This window comes from Chenopodium quinoa, unplaced genomic scaffold (assembly GCF_001683475.1).
Source record: "Chenopodium quinoa cultivar QQ74 unplaced genomic scaffold, ASM168347v1, whole genome shotgun sequence".
NCBI classification, from domain to species: domain Eukaryota; kingdom Viridiplantae; phylum Streptophyta; class Magnoliopsida; order Caryophyllales; family Amaranthaceae; genus Chenopodium; species Chenopodium quinoa.
The window spans coordinates 2,010,345-2,027,700 of NW_018742726.1; the positions used below are offsets into that span (position 1 = coordinate 2,010,345).

The 17,356-nt window shown below is 34.7% G+C and overlaps 2 protein-coding genes across 2 annotated transcripts; one reads left to right on the forward strand and one right to left on the reverse strand.

Moving 5' to 3' along the window:
• Positions 1-9,703: 9,703 nt before the first annotated feature.
• Positions 9,704-13,425, reverse strand: LOC110723353 (putative disease resistance protein RGA4). Its single transcript, XM_021902704.1, has 2 exons — positions 12,530-13,425; positions 9,704-12,419 (listed from the first exon to the last, which is right to left on the reverse strand). The coding sequence occupies exons 1-2, from the start codon at positions 13,423-13,425 to the stop codon at positions 9,932-9,934; spliced, it is 3,384 nt and encodes a 1,127-aa protein (XP_021758396.1). The 3' UTR covers positions 9,704-9,931.
• A 615-nt stretch (positions 13,426-14,040) lies between these two features.
• Positions 14,041-15,325, forward strand: LOC110723269 (protein PHLOEM PROTEIN 2-LIKE A1-like). Its single transcript, XM_021902612.1, has 3 exons — positions 14,041-14,214; positions 14,349-14,464; positions 14,776-15,325. The coding sequence occupies exons 1-3, from the start codon at positions 14,161-14,163 to the stop codon at positions 15,140-15,142; spliced, it is 537 nt and encodes a 178-aa protein (XP_021758304.1). The 5' UTR covers positions 14,041-14,160; the 3' UTR covers positions 15,143-15,325.
• Positions 15,326-17,356: the final 2,031 nt, after the last annotated feature.

Sequence of the window (17,356 nt, forward strand, 5' to 3'; positions counted from 1 at the left end):
AAAAAAAAGAAGAAAATGAAAGAAAAAAAAAATACTCCCTTCGTGTTTTAATAAGTGTTACACATTGATCGGCACATAGTTTTAGGCAATTTAATTGACTTAAATAAAATAAGAGGTTAGTGAGGTGGTTGGAGTACTAAAAAATTGTAAAAGAAAGATAGTGGGGTTAATAGTTTATTGAAAAGTAACGAATATATGAGGAAAGAAATAATAAATAAAAAGTAGCAGTGGGTTTGGGTGGGAAGTCTGGGGACCATGAAAGGAGAAAGATATATATAATATTAAAATGTACTTTTTTGCCAAAAAAAGAAAGTGTAACACTTATTAAAACACGACCGCATTTGATAGATATAACACTTATTAAAACACGAACGGAGTAAAATAAGAGTGGAGACCATGGGTTGAGAGAACTATAATATGGAGCATAACAAGTGTAGAGATTTATATTTTTGTACGAACAATTTATAAAAGTGTTGCACCTAAAAAGCGAAGAGATTATCAAAAGGTGAGGTGCTACACAAGATTGGAAGTTTAATTTTGACGGCATGTTTTCTTCATCTGAAATAATTTTGTTGTACTAAACTTACTTTTTTTGACTTGGAATTATTTTATTTAAATTTTTTTTTTTTTAAACTTAAACTATTGTTTCTAGAATTAGGTTATTATTACTGATTAAAGCTTGCTTAACTGATTCACTATCATATGTCTTATCCATTCTTTTTTAATTGAAATGTTCTGACTTTTGACACTATTTACAAACACTACTTTGACTTACTTTTGTGATTTTTAGTTATGATAGTTTAATTTTGACGGCATGCTTTCTTCATTTGAAATTTTATTGAACTAAACTTACTTTTGTTGACTTGAAATTATTTTACTGAATTAAATTATTTTTTAAACTTAAACTATTGTTTCTAGACTTAGGTTATTATTACTGATTAAAGTTTACTTTTATTAATTCGCTATCATATTTTTCATCCATTTTTTTTAATCCAAATATTCTGACTTTTGATACTATTTATTACAAATCCTACTTTGACTTACTTTTATAATTATATTTTTAGTTATGATAAAACAAAATCATGTGGTTACACTTTCAGGATTTTTATTTTTTAATAATTAAAGATAAATATCGTTGAACTTGTTTGTTGGTAAATGTGATAAAGGAATGTAACCATGTCAGCTAATAAAAAACAGAGGAATGGAGTATCGATCCAAGGCAAGGAGTGGCATTTTGCCATGTGTCAATTTTTTTTTTTGTCATTTCGCCATGTCACTTTTAATTTTTTGCCACGTCACTTTTGCAATTGTATTATTGTATTTAAATGTGCTTTATTTACACCTTAGAATAATGATCAACTAGTGTATGCCCCGGGCGATGCCCCGGGTTGCTAGTTTGTGTACTTCTTTAATTTTATAATTATGTTAAATTGTTTGTATAGTTAGTGTGTGGTTCAGGCGTTGCCTCAGGTGTCAATTTTATTTTTTACCTCATATGTATTTATATTCTAATCTTGTGAAAAATAAATGAATTATATTACCTCTAATTTACTTAATAAATGAAAGAAATATATAATATTATGTGAAATTTGAAACATTAATAAGAGTTGGTTGAGATGGTAAATGTATTATCTTTATGACCTTTCAAATTAAAGTTTATGGGTTTGAATCTAGCTCAAAGTATATTTTATTTTGTTAAATGAGAAGTGGCAAGCTTATGTGGCGCATATACTTTGGATAGTGACATGACATTGTGACATGGCGCATATTTGAAGAGCTAGTGCCACATGGCATCGTCCCTTTAAAAGGAATGTCTTTTAATATACAGTATAGATTGTATAATAAATTAATTAATTCAATTATTGTTTCAACAAAACTATTATATCAGCTTTTATTACCCAACTTAAGTTTTCAACCGATAGTATTTAAGCACAATTGAAGTTATTGATTTCAATTCAACTTTAAAGAAAAAGAAGGTGTTACTTGCAAACCAATAGACTAGCCATTGTTAGTATTTATTTTGGTCACAATTAAAAAGTTAAATAATTACAATGTTTTAAATTGCTTTGACCCATTTAATTTGTAAAATTGTAATTGATATGTATTCAATATATTTATCTCTATAAATTAACTACCCAAGGAATGTCTCAAAAAATAAAACTACCTAAGGAAATGATACATTAAAACGGTCTAAACCTCTTGGAGAAATATTTTACTGGGTGAGTATTGTGTTAAGTGAGTATTTGTTTACTATATCTTACTTGACATGCACTGGATATATTTTGCAAGCTTAACTCATATTTTTACACTTTTGATAAATCACCCCAAATTAATCATGGCCTATATATGTTTTAAGCTATAAGTAGCATTTTGGTTCGATGATTGTGTAATACGTAGGATTTGCTATATTTTAATACGAGATTTCATTGGTTGATTTGCTTTATAGTTCACTCAAAGCTCTCAAGGTTAGTGCGTGTAAAATTCTTCATTATTCACTACTTATGCTCGTGGTTGAATATTGGTTTGATGGTCCATTTGTGCATCCAATTTAGAAAGGAAATTACATTTTTTTAAAAGGATATAATGCATGAAATAGAAGAAGAGAAACTAACCCGGGGCATTGCCCGGGTTACTAACTAATTTATGTTTATTAAAACTACTGATTTTTAAATAAAAATTAATTTTATAGAATGGAACTTATTTTTGCTTCATTTAGGTTATGTTCTTTTCACCTTATATTAACTTTTTTTTTTTGAAGGGATATATTAACTTATTTCAGATCTCATAAGTTATTGAAAAGTAAGTTCTGAAAAAAGTTGATAAAGGTTACCCAAATTCAAATTATATCTAAAATATTTTTTAATGAGGTATAATAAATTTAGAGAAGTTTAGGTAAGAGCTCTACCAATGGTGGGCTAAAAATATGCTCATGGGCATATTTGTGAGCAAGAAGGGAGAAATAAGGGTTACAATGGTGGGCTGAAATGACAAAGCCCGTGGGCAAATGTTAAAATGCCCAAGTCTTGGGCAGAATTTATGATGAACAGTGCAAGCGTGGGCCCAACTTAAATCAGAATAAAAAAAAGGAATTTCTGGACTGACGCGCGCAGAGCTTCACCGAATGGGACAGCGACACGCGGCAGGCTGCAGCGAATTAACCAATCAGAAAATAAAGTCGTTACACAACGGTTGTATATATTAAATCTGATTTTCTGAAAATTCTATTTATTAAAAAAAAATACTAACGGTCATAAAATTTAATTCTCTATAAATAGACATGCATTTTGGTATATTTTGGCATAATTTCATAAATAACAAAAATCCTCCATATTCTTTATTTTTCTAAATATTCCGAAATTAGAAGAAGATTTTTGCTGTATTTCACCGATTTTCGCTGACCACCAAGCTGCTGCTCGGAAGGACGTTGAAAGAGCTTTCGGTGTTTTGTAAGCTCGATTTGCAATAATACGAAAAGCATCATTGGCGTACGACGAGGACGTACTGCGGGACATAATGAAAGCATGTATCATTATGCACAACATGATTGTTGAAGATGAGTGCCACAACTATACTTGAGCCGAAGTTCTGAGAAGCTTCTACGAAGAAGATCAACAAGATTTAACAACAGCATCAACGTCTACAACGCCACCGTTTGAATTTAACGTAGGCTGACCTACCAACTTTGGCTTTAACTTATTTCTACAACAAAAAGCTTCCCTCCGTGATAGAGAAACTCATCTATCTCTGAAAAGTGATTTAGTCGAACATATTTGGTTATAATACGGGCCAACTAATTAGGGGAAAATTAGCACGACTTAAATAAGGCCAACTACTATGGCCTACCTACTTTTCCGTACGCAGTCGTGTTTTTTTTAATTGTTTTGTTTATTTTATTCCCTAAGTTTAATTACCCATGACGTTTCAAATGTAATCGGATTTTAGTACCGTACCACTTTTTAAAATAAATAAAAACATTTACGAAATTTTTAGCGTTTTGTTACAATTATTTCATCTAACGTACATAATTTAACGACATATTTTACCGATAAAAACGACACAAATAAAAAAAAATAAGTTACACAAATTTAGACTAGTTTTTATTTATTTGGAGTAATATTGTTAAAATATAAATGAAATTAATAAATAAAGAAGTGTTGTACATGTAGGAGAGAGAAATTAATGGTGGGATATTGAAAAAGTAAGAGAGAGAGTGGTGGGCAAGCATTATTTTTGCTCACCATTGGGACAGAAATTGTGTAAAAAAATTGCCCATGGACAAAACTGATTTATTGAGAGAGAAAGTAGGTAGAGAGATATTGGGCAAGCATTATTTTTCCCCACCATTGGAAGTGGTCTAAGTTCTTGGCAAAAAAATAATAAAGAAAAGCTAATTAGATAAAGAGAAGATAAATTCAAATAAGGAAAATTTAGGTGAATTGCACACATTTTTAACTAATTTTTATGAATTGATTTTTTTTTTTTTAAAATTTTTTTTTTACTGAAATTAAAGTATTTTTTACTCATTTGAATTTGGTGAGGTGAACATAGCTTTATGCTGTCTTTTACTCTTCTAAGGCTCTTCCAACCAAAACCAAAAATCCAACAACAAAAAAAGTTACTCCTAATATAGTAATATGTAGGAAATAAAATAATGACAATTTAATAAATCGAGTAAGGCCCTGATGATTTTTTTTTATTATTATTTTTTTTTTTTTTTTGGAAAGAAGAAAAAGAATTTCATTAATAAAAGATAGTCAAACGACACTTACAAACAATCCCTAAGAAAATTAGAATTCCAACACAAACACATATTACCTTAGAACTAGATATATCGCAGATTTGATCAACGATCGCCTTAATAAAAAACTTCATATAAAATAATACAATCTGTGAGTTAGCACTAATTCAGCTTGAGGTCCACTAATGAATAGATGTTTGAGTGAAAATACTTATATGGTCTTCTAGATACTTTCGGAGATTATAAACCCTAAATCTTCAATTTTCGGCAGACAAACTAATGAAATTAACCCTAATAGAATAAACATCATCTCAAAGATGGTATCCATTTATTGAAAGCAATTAATAAGTTTTTACTGATCTAAATTTATTTCTACACAATATTATTTTTAAGAGATACTCCCACCGTCTCATTATATAGTTCCTGTTTCTATTTTTAGATAGTATTTAAAGACCATTATACCGTCACTTTTTTAACTTTATTCATTGTACTTCCTAATTTACCCTTGAATTTTACATATGCCTTATACTTTTTTCTACTTTCTCTCTTTAACTTTTGTCTATGATTGTACTTTTCACTTTTATTAATGCAGTTCATCCACTTTCTCAAATACCATGAAAAAACACAAACATAAACTATATTATGAGACGGAGGGAGTAGTAAAAACAAACTTATTTTTAGAAATGCCCACTGAACAGTTAACGATCTGAAGAATAAGCAACAAATAGGGGTGGGACTTTTCAAACCGAACCGTAAAACCGTCCGTTACCAAACCGAACCATCACGGACCGAACCGTTTATAACCCGCTAATTTTAAACCGAAAACCGAACTGAACCGTATAATGTCAAACCGAAACCGAACCGAACCAATTAATGTTAACCCGTTACGAACCGTAAACCAATAACAAACCAAACCGTTTATAAACCGAAACCGTTTGAACCGATTAATGTTAACCCGCTAACTAATTAAACCGAACCGTTTATAAACCGAAACTGTTTAAACCGTAGGAAAAAACCGTTTAAATCGAACCATTTACAACCCGCTAACCGTTTAAACCGAACTGTTATAACCCATTAAACCGTTTAAACCGAACTATTTTCAAACCGCAACCCGTTTAAACCGATCCGATTACAAACTATTTAAACCGAACCGTTTACAACCCGTTCCATTCAAATTGAACTATTTACAGCCTTTAACAATTTGTTAGAATTCCACGAAATATATTTGATGTTTAATGTAATTTAACAGTACAATTTTTTTTACATATAATTATTGATTTAAATTTGTAAATTTTTTTGCTATTATAAAATTAAAATTATATTCTTGTATAACTAAATTAGGAGTTATAAATTAAATAAAAAAATGAAAAAATTTGGCCACCCACCCACCACCGTAACCCACCCTAACACCACCCCCGCCGTCACCCCAGACCCACCCTAACACTACCCCCCACCCACCACCGTTACCGTAACCCACCCCCACCCCACCACCGTTACCGTAACCCACCCCCACCCCACCAACGTCAACCCAGACCCACCCTAACACCACCCCCGCACCCACCATAATTACCGTAACCCACCCCACCCCACCCCACCACCCACCGTAAATAAAAAAACCCAGACCCAAACCTTACCCAACCCCATCCACCACCGTCACCGTAAATAATAAAAACCCAGACCCATACCCCACCCCACCTACCACCATCACCGTAACCCCACCCCCTTAACAAACCCCCACCCCACCCCACCCACCACCGTCACTGTAAAAAAAAAAAAAAAAAAAAAAAAAAAAAAACAGACCCAACCCCAACCACACCCACCACCGTCACCGTAACACACCCCACCCCACCCCATACAAAAAAATCGAAAAAAAACCCAAACCCACCGTAACCCCACCCCACCCACCCCCACGAAACCCAACATCCTCGAAACCCCCCAACTCACTCTAATTGCTCACCCACCATAAAACTCCCTCCCTCCCTCGAAAAATCCTCCCTCCCCACCCACCCGAACCCAGTCTAACCGCCGCCGCACCCACCCTAACTCGGCCCCCTCCGTTGCCCACAACTTGAAAAAAAATTAAAAAGAAAAACAAAAAATAAAAAAAGGAAGAACGAAAACACCTTATATATTAATCCTGAATTTGGCCTCGAATTTGGTTTGAAAAGGCCAAATTTGATCATGAAACAACTAGATCTAGAGTTTCGTGGTCGAATTTGACCATAAAAACCGTCGTGCGTGGTGCCGGTGGACGGAGACGGAGAAACGAGATGGAAGAAAGGAGAACATAGACGGAAGAAGGGAGAAGAAGGAAGAAGAAGAAAGGAAGAAGGAAGAGGAGATGAGAGAGAAAACGAGAGAGCAGTGAGCATATTAGCAGCCATGGCTTCAAAAATTGATAATATTACAGAAGAGGATTAAGAAAACGAGAGAGAAATAAAAAAGAGTACTAAAGAGACGATGGTAAGAGTGATCTGATTGGTGAAAAAGAAAACACACGGATCGTGAATTGGAATGTGTGCGATGATAGGTCGTTAGATGACATGCAAATCAATGGCTGATATTTAATATAAGACGGTGACACGGATCATGGGATAATGGATTTGGATAATATGTTTTTTTTTATTCATAGCTACGTACTAATAAAAACACTACTGTACTCTTAACTTTATGTAACTTATAAATTGTAAGAAACACAAATGTTTGGAAATTGGAATTGATTCAATATGACATATTTAATGTATATTAGTTATATGTATATCAGTATATGTAATAAATAATAATGTATGGTACGATTGGTATCATACTATCATTGGTATGTATAGATAATCGATAAATGTATCTGATTATTAAAACTTAAAACAGTTGATGATCGATCTAATTGAATACTTCTACTTCCCCACCCGTTTTCTTTAACTTGCAAGTTGCAACATATATATGTTGCAGCCTTGTAGGCACGTAATCTTAAAAGGTGATTAGAGAGAGTAAGACAACAAAGTAATTCAACAATATAACTTTAACACCAAAATTATGGAATAGTTACAAACAATTGTCAATTATTACTTTATTAGACTAATGGGAAATTGAATAATCGTGATTTTAATTAAACATCCAAATATAGTTCCGTAACATTAAATTATTAGTTTATTACAATATCAATTATCGAGTTATCGTATTCAAAGTACCAATTCATCAAATCACGGTTATGACGCGATCTTTAAAACAAGAAGCTGATAGCCTGATAATATTTGATAATGAAACAATAATACATTAATACCTTATAAATTTGTAATAGACTAATATTTAATAAACAACAACAAGACTATAACCAAATTTGAAACATAACACATTAACATGATATAGAATGAATGAGAATTTCTGTAATTCTATATAATCTGATATCTGAATCGATTTATCGTATTCAAAGTAGCAACTCATCAAAACATGGTCATGACACGATATCTAAAACAATCCAACAAGAAGCTGATAACCTAATAATATATATTTAATAATGAAACAATAATACATTAATACATTATAAATTTGTAATAGACTAATATGATAATATCGAATAAACAACAACAAGAGTATAACCAAACTTGAAACATAACATATTAACATGATATAGAATAATTGAATAAATGAAGATTTGTGTAATTGTATATAATCCGATGTCTGAAAATAAAGTGACGAAGTCCCAACTTTATATAAAACGAAAATAGCTAACCGGTCAAAAATCTCTTAAAACCCAATTTCTACTCGATCCATTATTTTTTTCACCAACCTATGCCGACCCGCTAATGAAATGGAAATACTAGTCCCAACTTGATATAAAACAAAACGCGCTAACTAGTTAAAACCACTTTTTAGAACTCGATTTCAACCCGATCCAATTTAACCGATTACCAAACTAACCCGAACGATTTTAGCACCAAACCGAGTATAAACCGAACCGATATGAATCGAACTAGCATTAACCCGGGTAAACCCGCCCCTGAACCGACCCATTTTAAAATAATCCGTTCATGACCCGAACCGATATGAACCCGGACCGACGTTGACCCGGTAAAACCGCCCCTGAACCGATCTGTTTCAAACCGGTCAGATCATGACCCGAACCGTTTATAACCGAACGGGCATTGACCCGGGTAAACCCGCCCCTGAACCGACTTGTTTCAAACCGACCCGATTATTAACCGAACCGTTTAAAAACCGAACCGGCATTGACCCGAGTAAATCTGCCCCTGAAGCAACCCGTTTCTAACCGATCTGATTATGACCCGAACTGTTTATAAACCGAACCGTTTATGACCCGAACCGAATTGAAATCGTACAAAAATAAACCGAAACCGAACCGACCTGTGACTAATCAAAACCGAACTGAATCGACCCGCCGTCTAAATGAAACCGTTTTAACCCGAACCGTTTCAAACCGAAACCGTTTCAAACTGAGGTCAAACCGAACTGCCAGACCGAAGTCCCACCCCTAGCAACAAAGTATGTGTTCAAGAATGCAACTTTTCTTTTCTTTTTAGGAACGATGGCGATTTCACATTGCCGGATGGTGGAGCGCAATCAACGTTTAAAAAGGCGAACTTTCTATATTGTTATCGAGGTATGTACCTTTCCATTTATTTGTTTTAGTTATTATAAGGAGAGATTAAGCTTCAACACTTGTCCCCAGAAATTAATTATAGGTGAGGTAAAGATTCAAATCGTGAAAAACAGTCCTAATTTTAAATGATGTGCACCAAGTGTTTGTGAGAATGCCACAGAGAAAATGTGAGAGATTCAGAAGTTATGGAGGTCAAATTTGTTGAATATTAACAACTAGGAGATTAATGCCTTAACAAAATTTTTGTCTAGTCAGATATTCGCTTTTATATGTTGGGAGTTTAATTACTGTAATTAAGACCAACTGTGGATACAAACTGTTTAATTAGTGTATTATAGACTAAAGCAAACTTGTGAAATAAACTTGTTCAATCAAAGAACAGAATTACAACGATAATAACTTCATAACTGAGATGCAATACAACAATCTGTATGCCTTCTTATCTACGGAGTACGAGTACTATCGAAATGTGTACATAAGAAGCAATTTGATTGAATAGTGCTGCAGACAAAGTCTGCAATGTGTCTTTTCAGACTTCACCATTCCCCTGAGTATTTATAATAAATTGGCACTTTGGCTTAATTATTTGCAGAAAAGCTATATTTGCCTGTAAAGCAAGTTAGGTAACCTTTACTTGGACCAAGAGATATTTTTGGTTTATGATTCATGATAGAATCAAGCTCCAAATCTGTCACATGGCTGATCATTTGCCAATACTTGCCTTCTACTTCATTGTTGCATTGTTGTGTGAGTAGAGAGCATCCTCGAATGCGTAAGTGCCGGAGGGAGGTGGGAAGTCCGTCTTCTGGCAAAGATTCAAGTTTGGGACAGTCCTCCAGGTATAGATCTTTAAGGGATGTGAGACTTGCTAGATAGTTTCTTGTAGGAAAGGATTGCAGCTTGAAACAGTTTTCGATGCTCAAGCATTCAACTGATGTTGGAAGCCCTTCTTCTGAAAACACCACCAGCTTTTGACATCCTGAAACAGACAGAAACTTCAGGGAAGTGAGGTTTTGCAGTGAACTATCTTCACGAGACAAACAAACAAGATCCTGGCAGTTGTGGATGTACAAAGATTTCAGCTGAGGAAGATGTGGCAACTTGGGTAATGAGGCAAGGTTAGTTATATTAGAAATAATCAGCGAGTATAAGGAGCCTGTACTCGGTATTGCCTCTATCAAGCTTGAACCATTGCATTTGTCTATTTCCAGACACTGAAGACGTTGGTTGAGCTGTGGGAGTGTCCTTAGTAAAGGGCACCCACTTATCTGCAGTTTCTGAGGTGAAAAGATTTGTGGCATGCCCTGCAACCTTGGACAATTGACTATACTCAATTCCAGAAGTTCCATGAATGAATACCGTTGTATATTTTGATCTTGACCGTCATGATTCCTTGTAACGATCTGCATAGTTGCCTCTTTCCATTCCTCTAGCAAGGCATTGTTCGTGAGAATCAAAAACCTCACAGCTGGCATCACTGGCAGAGCCTTCAGAGCATCACAGTGCTTGATTTTCATGACCTTGAGGTTTGGGAAGATGCATGGAAGTTCCCGCAACTGTGGACACTTACTAATCTTTAATCTCATGAGGGAAGGATATATTGTCTCTGACCATTCATCCAACTCTAGCATTCCTTTAATGCAAAGCTCCTGAAGGTGTGGCAATGGCCCAAGAGAGAGGATTCTACAACTTGCACAATGATTCAAGGAGAGCTTGTATAAGTTCACGAGCATTCCATTCCCCATCCAACTTGAAAGTCTGCTTCCTTTGTACTGATGTATGTGGAGCTGTCGTAGGCTTTGATAAGGTTCAAGATCTTCAAGGATTGTATCTTGCTCTGTTTGATCTTGTGAATTGGCAACCTCCTTGCTCCATTCAAGTATCAACTTAGTAATGCCTACCTTTTGTTTGAGCTCTGCAGCCTTTGCATCTGTCGAATTTTCGAGTTTAGAAATGTGTAGCGTACCTTCTAGACTGTTCATGCTCTTTAACTCCTCAATTCCATATCCTCTCTCCCGACGAACATGGAAAGTATGTAAATTATGCAAATTGGTTATGCCTCCTATACTTGGGGGCAATGTGGAGCACTTGTACCAAAACATCTCATCTAGCTCAAGATATCGTAGATTTTTTAGATTCCCAAGGTCCTTTGGCAATTCCAGAAGCCAAAGACACCCTAGGAGCTTTAGAATTTGCAGATTGGAGAGGTTGCAAATGGTGTTGGGTAGTGAACATATCTCAGTTCTTGATAAGTCAAGGTACCGCAGCAACTTCAGCTCCCCTATTGATTTCGGCAGATCGGTTATGCTGCTTGAACTGAGATCTAAAACCCGCATGTACTTCAATGCATGGAACATCTTATCAAGGGTACGGCCAAAATCTCTGGGGTGACTGATCGGTAGTAGTAAAGTGCGCAACTTCTTAGCTTTGAGAATCTCTTGTGCAGGCTTCTGAACATCATTTTTACAATTAAATGATACATAGCGCAAGGTCTGTTCAATAGAGCAAGGATTGTCTTCTTCAACATGCTGACAACAACTTGAGATAGATTTCGCTAAATCATGAATTAGATCATGCAACTTGTACTGTACCTGACTGTCAATGTCTAAGATCTGAAAGAAGGATCTCGTTAGCAACTCGTTGAAATAATCACTTCCAGCTTCCTCCAGCTTGTTTTCTCCTGTCAGTTGGATGTAACCTTCAGCTATCCACAGTTTGACTAGATCATTTTTGTCAAACATATGGCCTTTTGGGAATATGTAACAGTATGCAAAACACTGCTTGAGTTGAGTAGGGAGATGATCATAACTCAATTTCAGAGCAGGCAGAATGTTTGGACCGCCATTTCCAAGACTGGATTGCTCTGATTCCCAGATACCATTTCGCAGGATTCTCTGCCATTGACTAACATCATTATTCCCACGCAAAAGGCCTGCCATTGCCTTCACTGCTAGAGGGAGGAAATTGCACCTGCGGATGATTTCTCTCCCTATCTCTTCCAAATCTTTTGAATATGCCCCATTTGGGGAAAGGCTCGTTTTACAAACAGGTCCCAGCAGTGTTCCTCTGGCAAATGTCCCAAGGTATGTGTATGAGTTGCGCCCATAATCCTTGCGACATTGGCATTTCTACTGGTAACCAAGACTTTACTTCCTTTTGGACATTGCTTGAGGAACTCATGAAGTGGTTCCCAGTCTAATTTCTCAACCCACACATCATCTAATACAAGCAGGAAACGTTTTTCATTCAAGACTTCCAGGATATGAGGCTTGATTGAGCTCTTAGGAACCTTATCATGCCTCATCTCTGTGAGGATTTCAACCATCTCCCTAAGGATCCTATCCACGCTTGAATCCACTGAGACATTAACCCACATAGCAACCTTGAAATGGCATGCCTCATCTCGCTTTTTATAGACCCTAGCATCATTATAGGCCAGCTGAGCGAGGGTTGTTTTTCCTAGGCCTCCCATACCAATGATGGGCAGCACAGGGATACACCCATCGTTGTCAGATTCTTCTTCCGAGAGCAACCATCTAACAACCTCATTTTTCTCCTCTTCCCTGCCAACTATGTCTGATGTGTCCCTTAGGAAATCCATTTCGCCCAGGCCAATCCTAGTGGGTTGATGTGTCCAATCTTTTCCACCATAGTCCTTGGGCCTGAAATGGAATTTATTCTTTTCTTGGGAGATCATTTCGATCCTTGCCTCAATCTTCTTGATCTTATTTGCAGCATCTGATCGAGAAGAAATCCAGGCAAGTGGGGCAGGATACCTCTGCTTTTCTCTCATAGCAACCTCAGCAGCATAAGTTTCCAGTATATCCTCTGCATCCAGGGCTGCATCTCTAAGTTTTGTCAGCCAATCTACTAGCTGCTCGGATTTTGAATCTGAACAGCAGTGCTCAGCGTCCTTAAGCGCTGCTGAGATAAAGCTTAATTTGCTTGTTAGCTTTTCAATCTCGCCTTCAACTCCATAGAGTTTATCATACTTGTTCTTGCTGAAAGCATATGCTAACTCTATTACTTTTGTGATTATAGGCTCTGCCAGAAGTGACATCGGGTCAGACATTGGTCTGATGTCTCTTCCTAACAGAGAATCAATCAGATATGGAACAAGAAAGTGTACAAGAGGTGGCTAAACCAAAGAACTGTACTGCAGATTTGAGAAAGAAAGGTTGTGGAAATTTTTGAGGTATAAAATTTAGAGGAAGTGTGAAAATATTTAATTTTGGTTTGTGAGATGAATTATACTCGGATGTTAAACTACTACCTATTTATAACGGAAAAAAAAGATAGTTTCTGAGCATTTTCACATTGGGAATTGTAAACACGTTTTACTTTGTTAATGGAGAACAAAGTGCTTGACATCGCTTTACTTTGTAAACAAGTTTTTGTCACACCTCTTGACATGAGTCATAATGAGTGAGAGTAGTACTAGGATGAGTTACCTCATGGGAAGTAACATTGGGAATTGTAAACACGTGTTACTTTATTAATGGAGAACAAAGTGCTTGACATAGCTTTACTTAGTAAATAAGTTTTTGTCACATTGCTTGACATGAGCCACAATGATTGAGAGTAGTACTAGGATGGGTGACCTCCTAGGAAGTCCTCATGTTGGTTCATGTAGCCTACTCTACTTATAGAATTAAGGCGTTCAAGAAGAAGAAGAAGAATGGAGAACAAAGTCTTAATCGTGTTGATTAGTTGCTGTTTTTCGAACAGTGACTACTCCTGCAACTTGCTATATATGTAGTTTAAAGACTGGCACGGTCTTATGAGTCAAAAACTTAAATTATAAGTGATGAGGAAGAAATTATTGAAGACAAAGGAACTGTTCCTCGAGCACAAGAGAAAGGTTAGAAATTATAATAGGAAAAGTATGAACTTAATTAGCCAAGAAATACCATTCCTTCTTTTCAATTTTCTTCTTGTTTTGATATATTTGTGATATCACTGTGTCTGACAAAGGTTATATGATGTTATATACAGAAAAAATGGGTAGATAACAAGGATGGAAGCTGTGGTTTCATGTTATACGCACGATCCCTATTTATAACTTGGGGTCAATCTTGGTATTGGTCTTGGAATAGCTTCAAAGATACCGAGTAAGTTATCTTTAATCTCACTTGCATACGTTGGTGTTAAACTGCTCAAATCATAACTGTATTATTTAGAGAAGCTATACTATGTTACTTGGACTCGGATACCCATGTCCGACACTGGTACGTGTCCAAGCATCTGGCTCGGCTACTTTGTGAAAAAATTTCATGATTTTAAACTAAAAGTGAAGTTTCTGAATGTCATAACCATGTCCGAGTATTGAAGGTCTGATACATTTGTGATTTTGTTTGCTAATCGACAGTGATGAAAATATTGAAGGTCTGATACATTTGTGATTTTGTTGGCTAATCGACAGTGATGAAAATATTGAAGTTGCGAAGCTGATCAGTGTGTGCTGGCTAGATGTGCGAGGTAAACTGGCTATGAAGGAGCTCTCACCAGGAGTAACTTATGAGGTTGTGTACGTAGTTAAGCTGACAAAATCAGCATCTGGGTGGGAGCTTCCACTTATGCTGAGATTACATGCACCAGGTGATGAAATTAAGGTAAGGCAAGAAAGCTTGCTGATGAAACCAAAAGGAGAATGGTTTGAGCTGAATTTGGGCAGTTTTCAAGCAAAAGCCGATATAAGTGATGAGGTGTGTTTCGATATCTTTGAACGTGGCGGTCACTGGAAGACCGGGCTCATCATCAAAGCCGCCATCATTCGACCCAAACACTAGCTTGTTTGCTTATTTGTGTGTTGTTCAGTTGTTTAGACAGTGATCAAATTGGAATTTTGTGAGTTAAGATTTGCAAAATATGTAATGGGTGTATTGATTTATTTCTGTGTATAAAATCTTTAAATTATTTCAGAACATTCCTACTTCATAATTTAGAATATGACAATGTGATGGCTTAGTTTACCGACAGTCTTTGCTAATTAGGTAGTAAGGTACTGTAGTCTATAAGTAGAATCTTTAATAATCATGCTAAAGCACATTATATTAGTACACACAATGTCTTCTTCAATGTAATTACAAGTAAAGTTGTGAACTTTTGAAGGGTTTTTTACTTAAAGAATGATATTAACTACTTAAATACTTCGGATTACCAATAATTGTAAGCCATGTAAAGTGACAACGTATGCATAGGTAAATTTGATTTTATGTTGCACTTCCATTATTGTGTGATGGTCTCCACCAACAATCAAGAGGCCCAAAGTATGCAAATTACAAGCTTTTTTTATTGCTTTTTGTTCTTCTAGTTTGTAAGAGCTAACAGCATTACAAAGCATATTTTAATAATAACGCTGTGTTTTTAAAAGTTCTTTCCATTTGAATTCTTGGTACTATTTATATAATGAGAAATTTTTTTAATTACTCCCATATCTCCCAATATATAAAACATGATATTCATTTTTTTTTTTTTTTTTTTTTTTTTTGAGGAATCAATTATTATAATTTTTACTAATAAGAAACTAAAGATATTTGAGGTCAAAGTAATGCATTATAAATTTATGGTCAAACTTTTCAATGTGTTAACTAGCCTTCTGATCCGTGCAATGCACGGATTGTTTATAAGTATACAATATTTTTTTATTTTTTTTTTATATAATATGATTTTTTTTTTTATTATTGGAAAATGAATAGTTTTTAAAAGAGAAGAAAGGGTGAAAATTAAATGTAATTGTAGAAGATATTAAATTGGGGGAAAGTGAACCAAACAGCATGTATTGAATTAAAGCTAGTGTTTTCTTTTTTAATATGAGAAAGGATATTTAAAAAAAAATAAAAAAGGTTAAATGAAGTGACATGTAGCATTGGTGAAAAATACAGTAAAGTTTACCTGTGGCATGATGGTTTGTGTTTTTAAATACTAAGTATAGATATAGATATAGATGTGTACTGCACAAAGTGTATTGAAAGTTAAACAAGAGCAACAATGTGTAATATATTATCCGTATGTAAGATCTTATTCTCTTCACCTAATATTTGCTAAACTGAAATTATTTCTAGTTATATATGAAAAATTAATTTTACGGCTTTTCTTTTAATATTTGCTCTATAAAAAAAATTGATTAAAACTTATTTTGCTGAGCTTAACTTGTTTTTGCTGAACTTAACATATTTTTACCGAACTTAAATTATTTTTACTTGATATTATTTGAATAAGGTGAAGAGAATATAGCTTTTATGAGTGGAAAATTTGCAAAAAAAATCCCAAACGTGCACGATACTTCCTTTGTTTAAAGATTATCTCCACTCTTATCATAGTCTTCTGTTTTAAATTAATTGCAACCTTTCTCACTTTGCCCCGCCAATGTGTGAACAGATGTGTAAAAGTTTTTTTCCACTCCCATATATAAATATAATTAACCCGCTACAATAATCGCACCAATATGATATACTTCGTATAAGCTAAAAAAGGATACGATGAATGAAACAAAACAAAATTACATTAATCAAAACGTGATTTTATCATGTATTTATAAACTAATCCTTAATTTTTTAGGAAGAATATTAACCATAAATATGACATTATTGCCCATAAAAATTACTCGTACTTGTAATTAGATTTTTGGCAAGTAAACATAAAATAAAGGGGATATTCTAAAATTCTTGGTTAGGTCCCTCAAAAAGTGAGATATTAATTACGACAAAAGAACCTAACATCAACATCTCCTTCGCGTAAATCACATGTATGATGATGTATCGGATTAAAAGCACAAAAGCCTTTCTTTCCCAAATAATTTGATAAATAAATTATTACTCGTACTTTTGTAAAATAAAAAACTTTACTTCCTTCCATTTTAAGGAATTTCTCGTAAGATTTGCAATTTCAAAGTTTGACTTAATTGCGTTGAAGTTTAGACAATCAATCCCAATGCTATATTTGTCGTTCTAAGAGTGGAAGCTCAACAAACAATCCTAATCATGTTCTTTATATTTGATTTT

Excerpts from the sequence above, each read along its gene's own strand:
- LOC110723353 (XM_021902704.1), bottom strand. The coding sequence starts at position 13,425 with ATGTCTGACCCGATGTCACTTCTGGCAGAGCCTATAATCACAAAAGTA. Across the intron at positions 12,420-12,529 it reads GACTGGGAACCACTTCATGA|AGGAACACTGCTGGGACCTG; the intron begins GTTCCTCAAGCA and ends GACATTTGCCAG.
- LOC110723269 (XM_021902612.1), top strand. The coding sequence starts at position 14,161 with ATGAGGAAGAAATTATTGAAGACAAAGGAACTGTTCCTCGAGCACAAG. Across the intron at positions 14,215-14,348 it reads TCCTCGAGCACAAGAGAAAG|AAAAAATGGGTAGATAACAA; the intron begins GTTAGAAATTAT and ends TGTTATATACAG. Across the intron at positions 14,465-14,775 it reads AATAGCTTCAAAGATACCGA|TGATGAAAATATTGAAGTTG; the intron begins GTAAGTTATCTT and ends GCTAATCGACAG.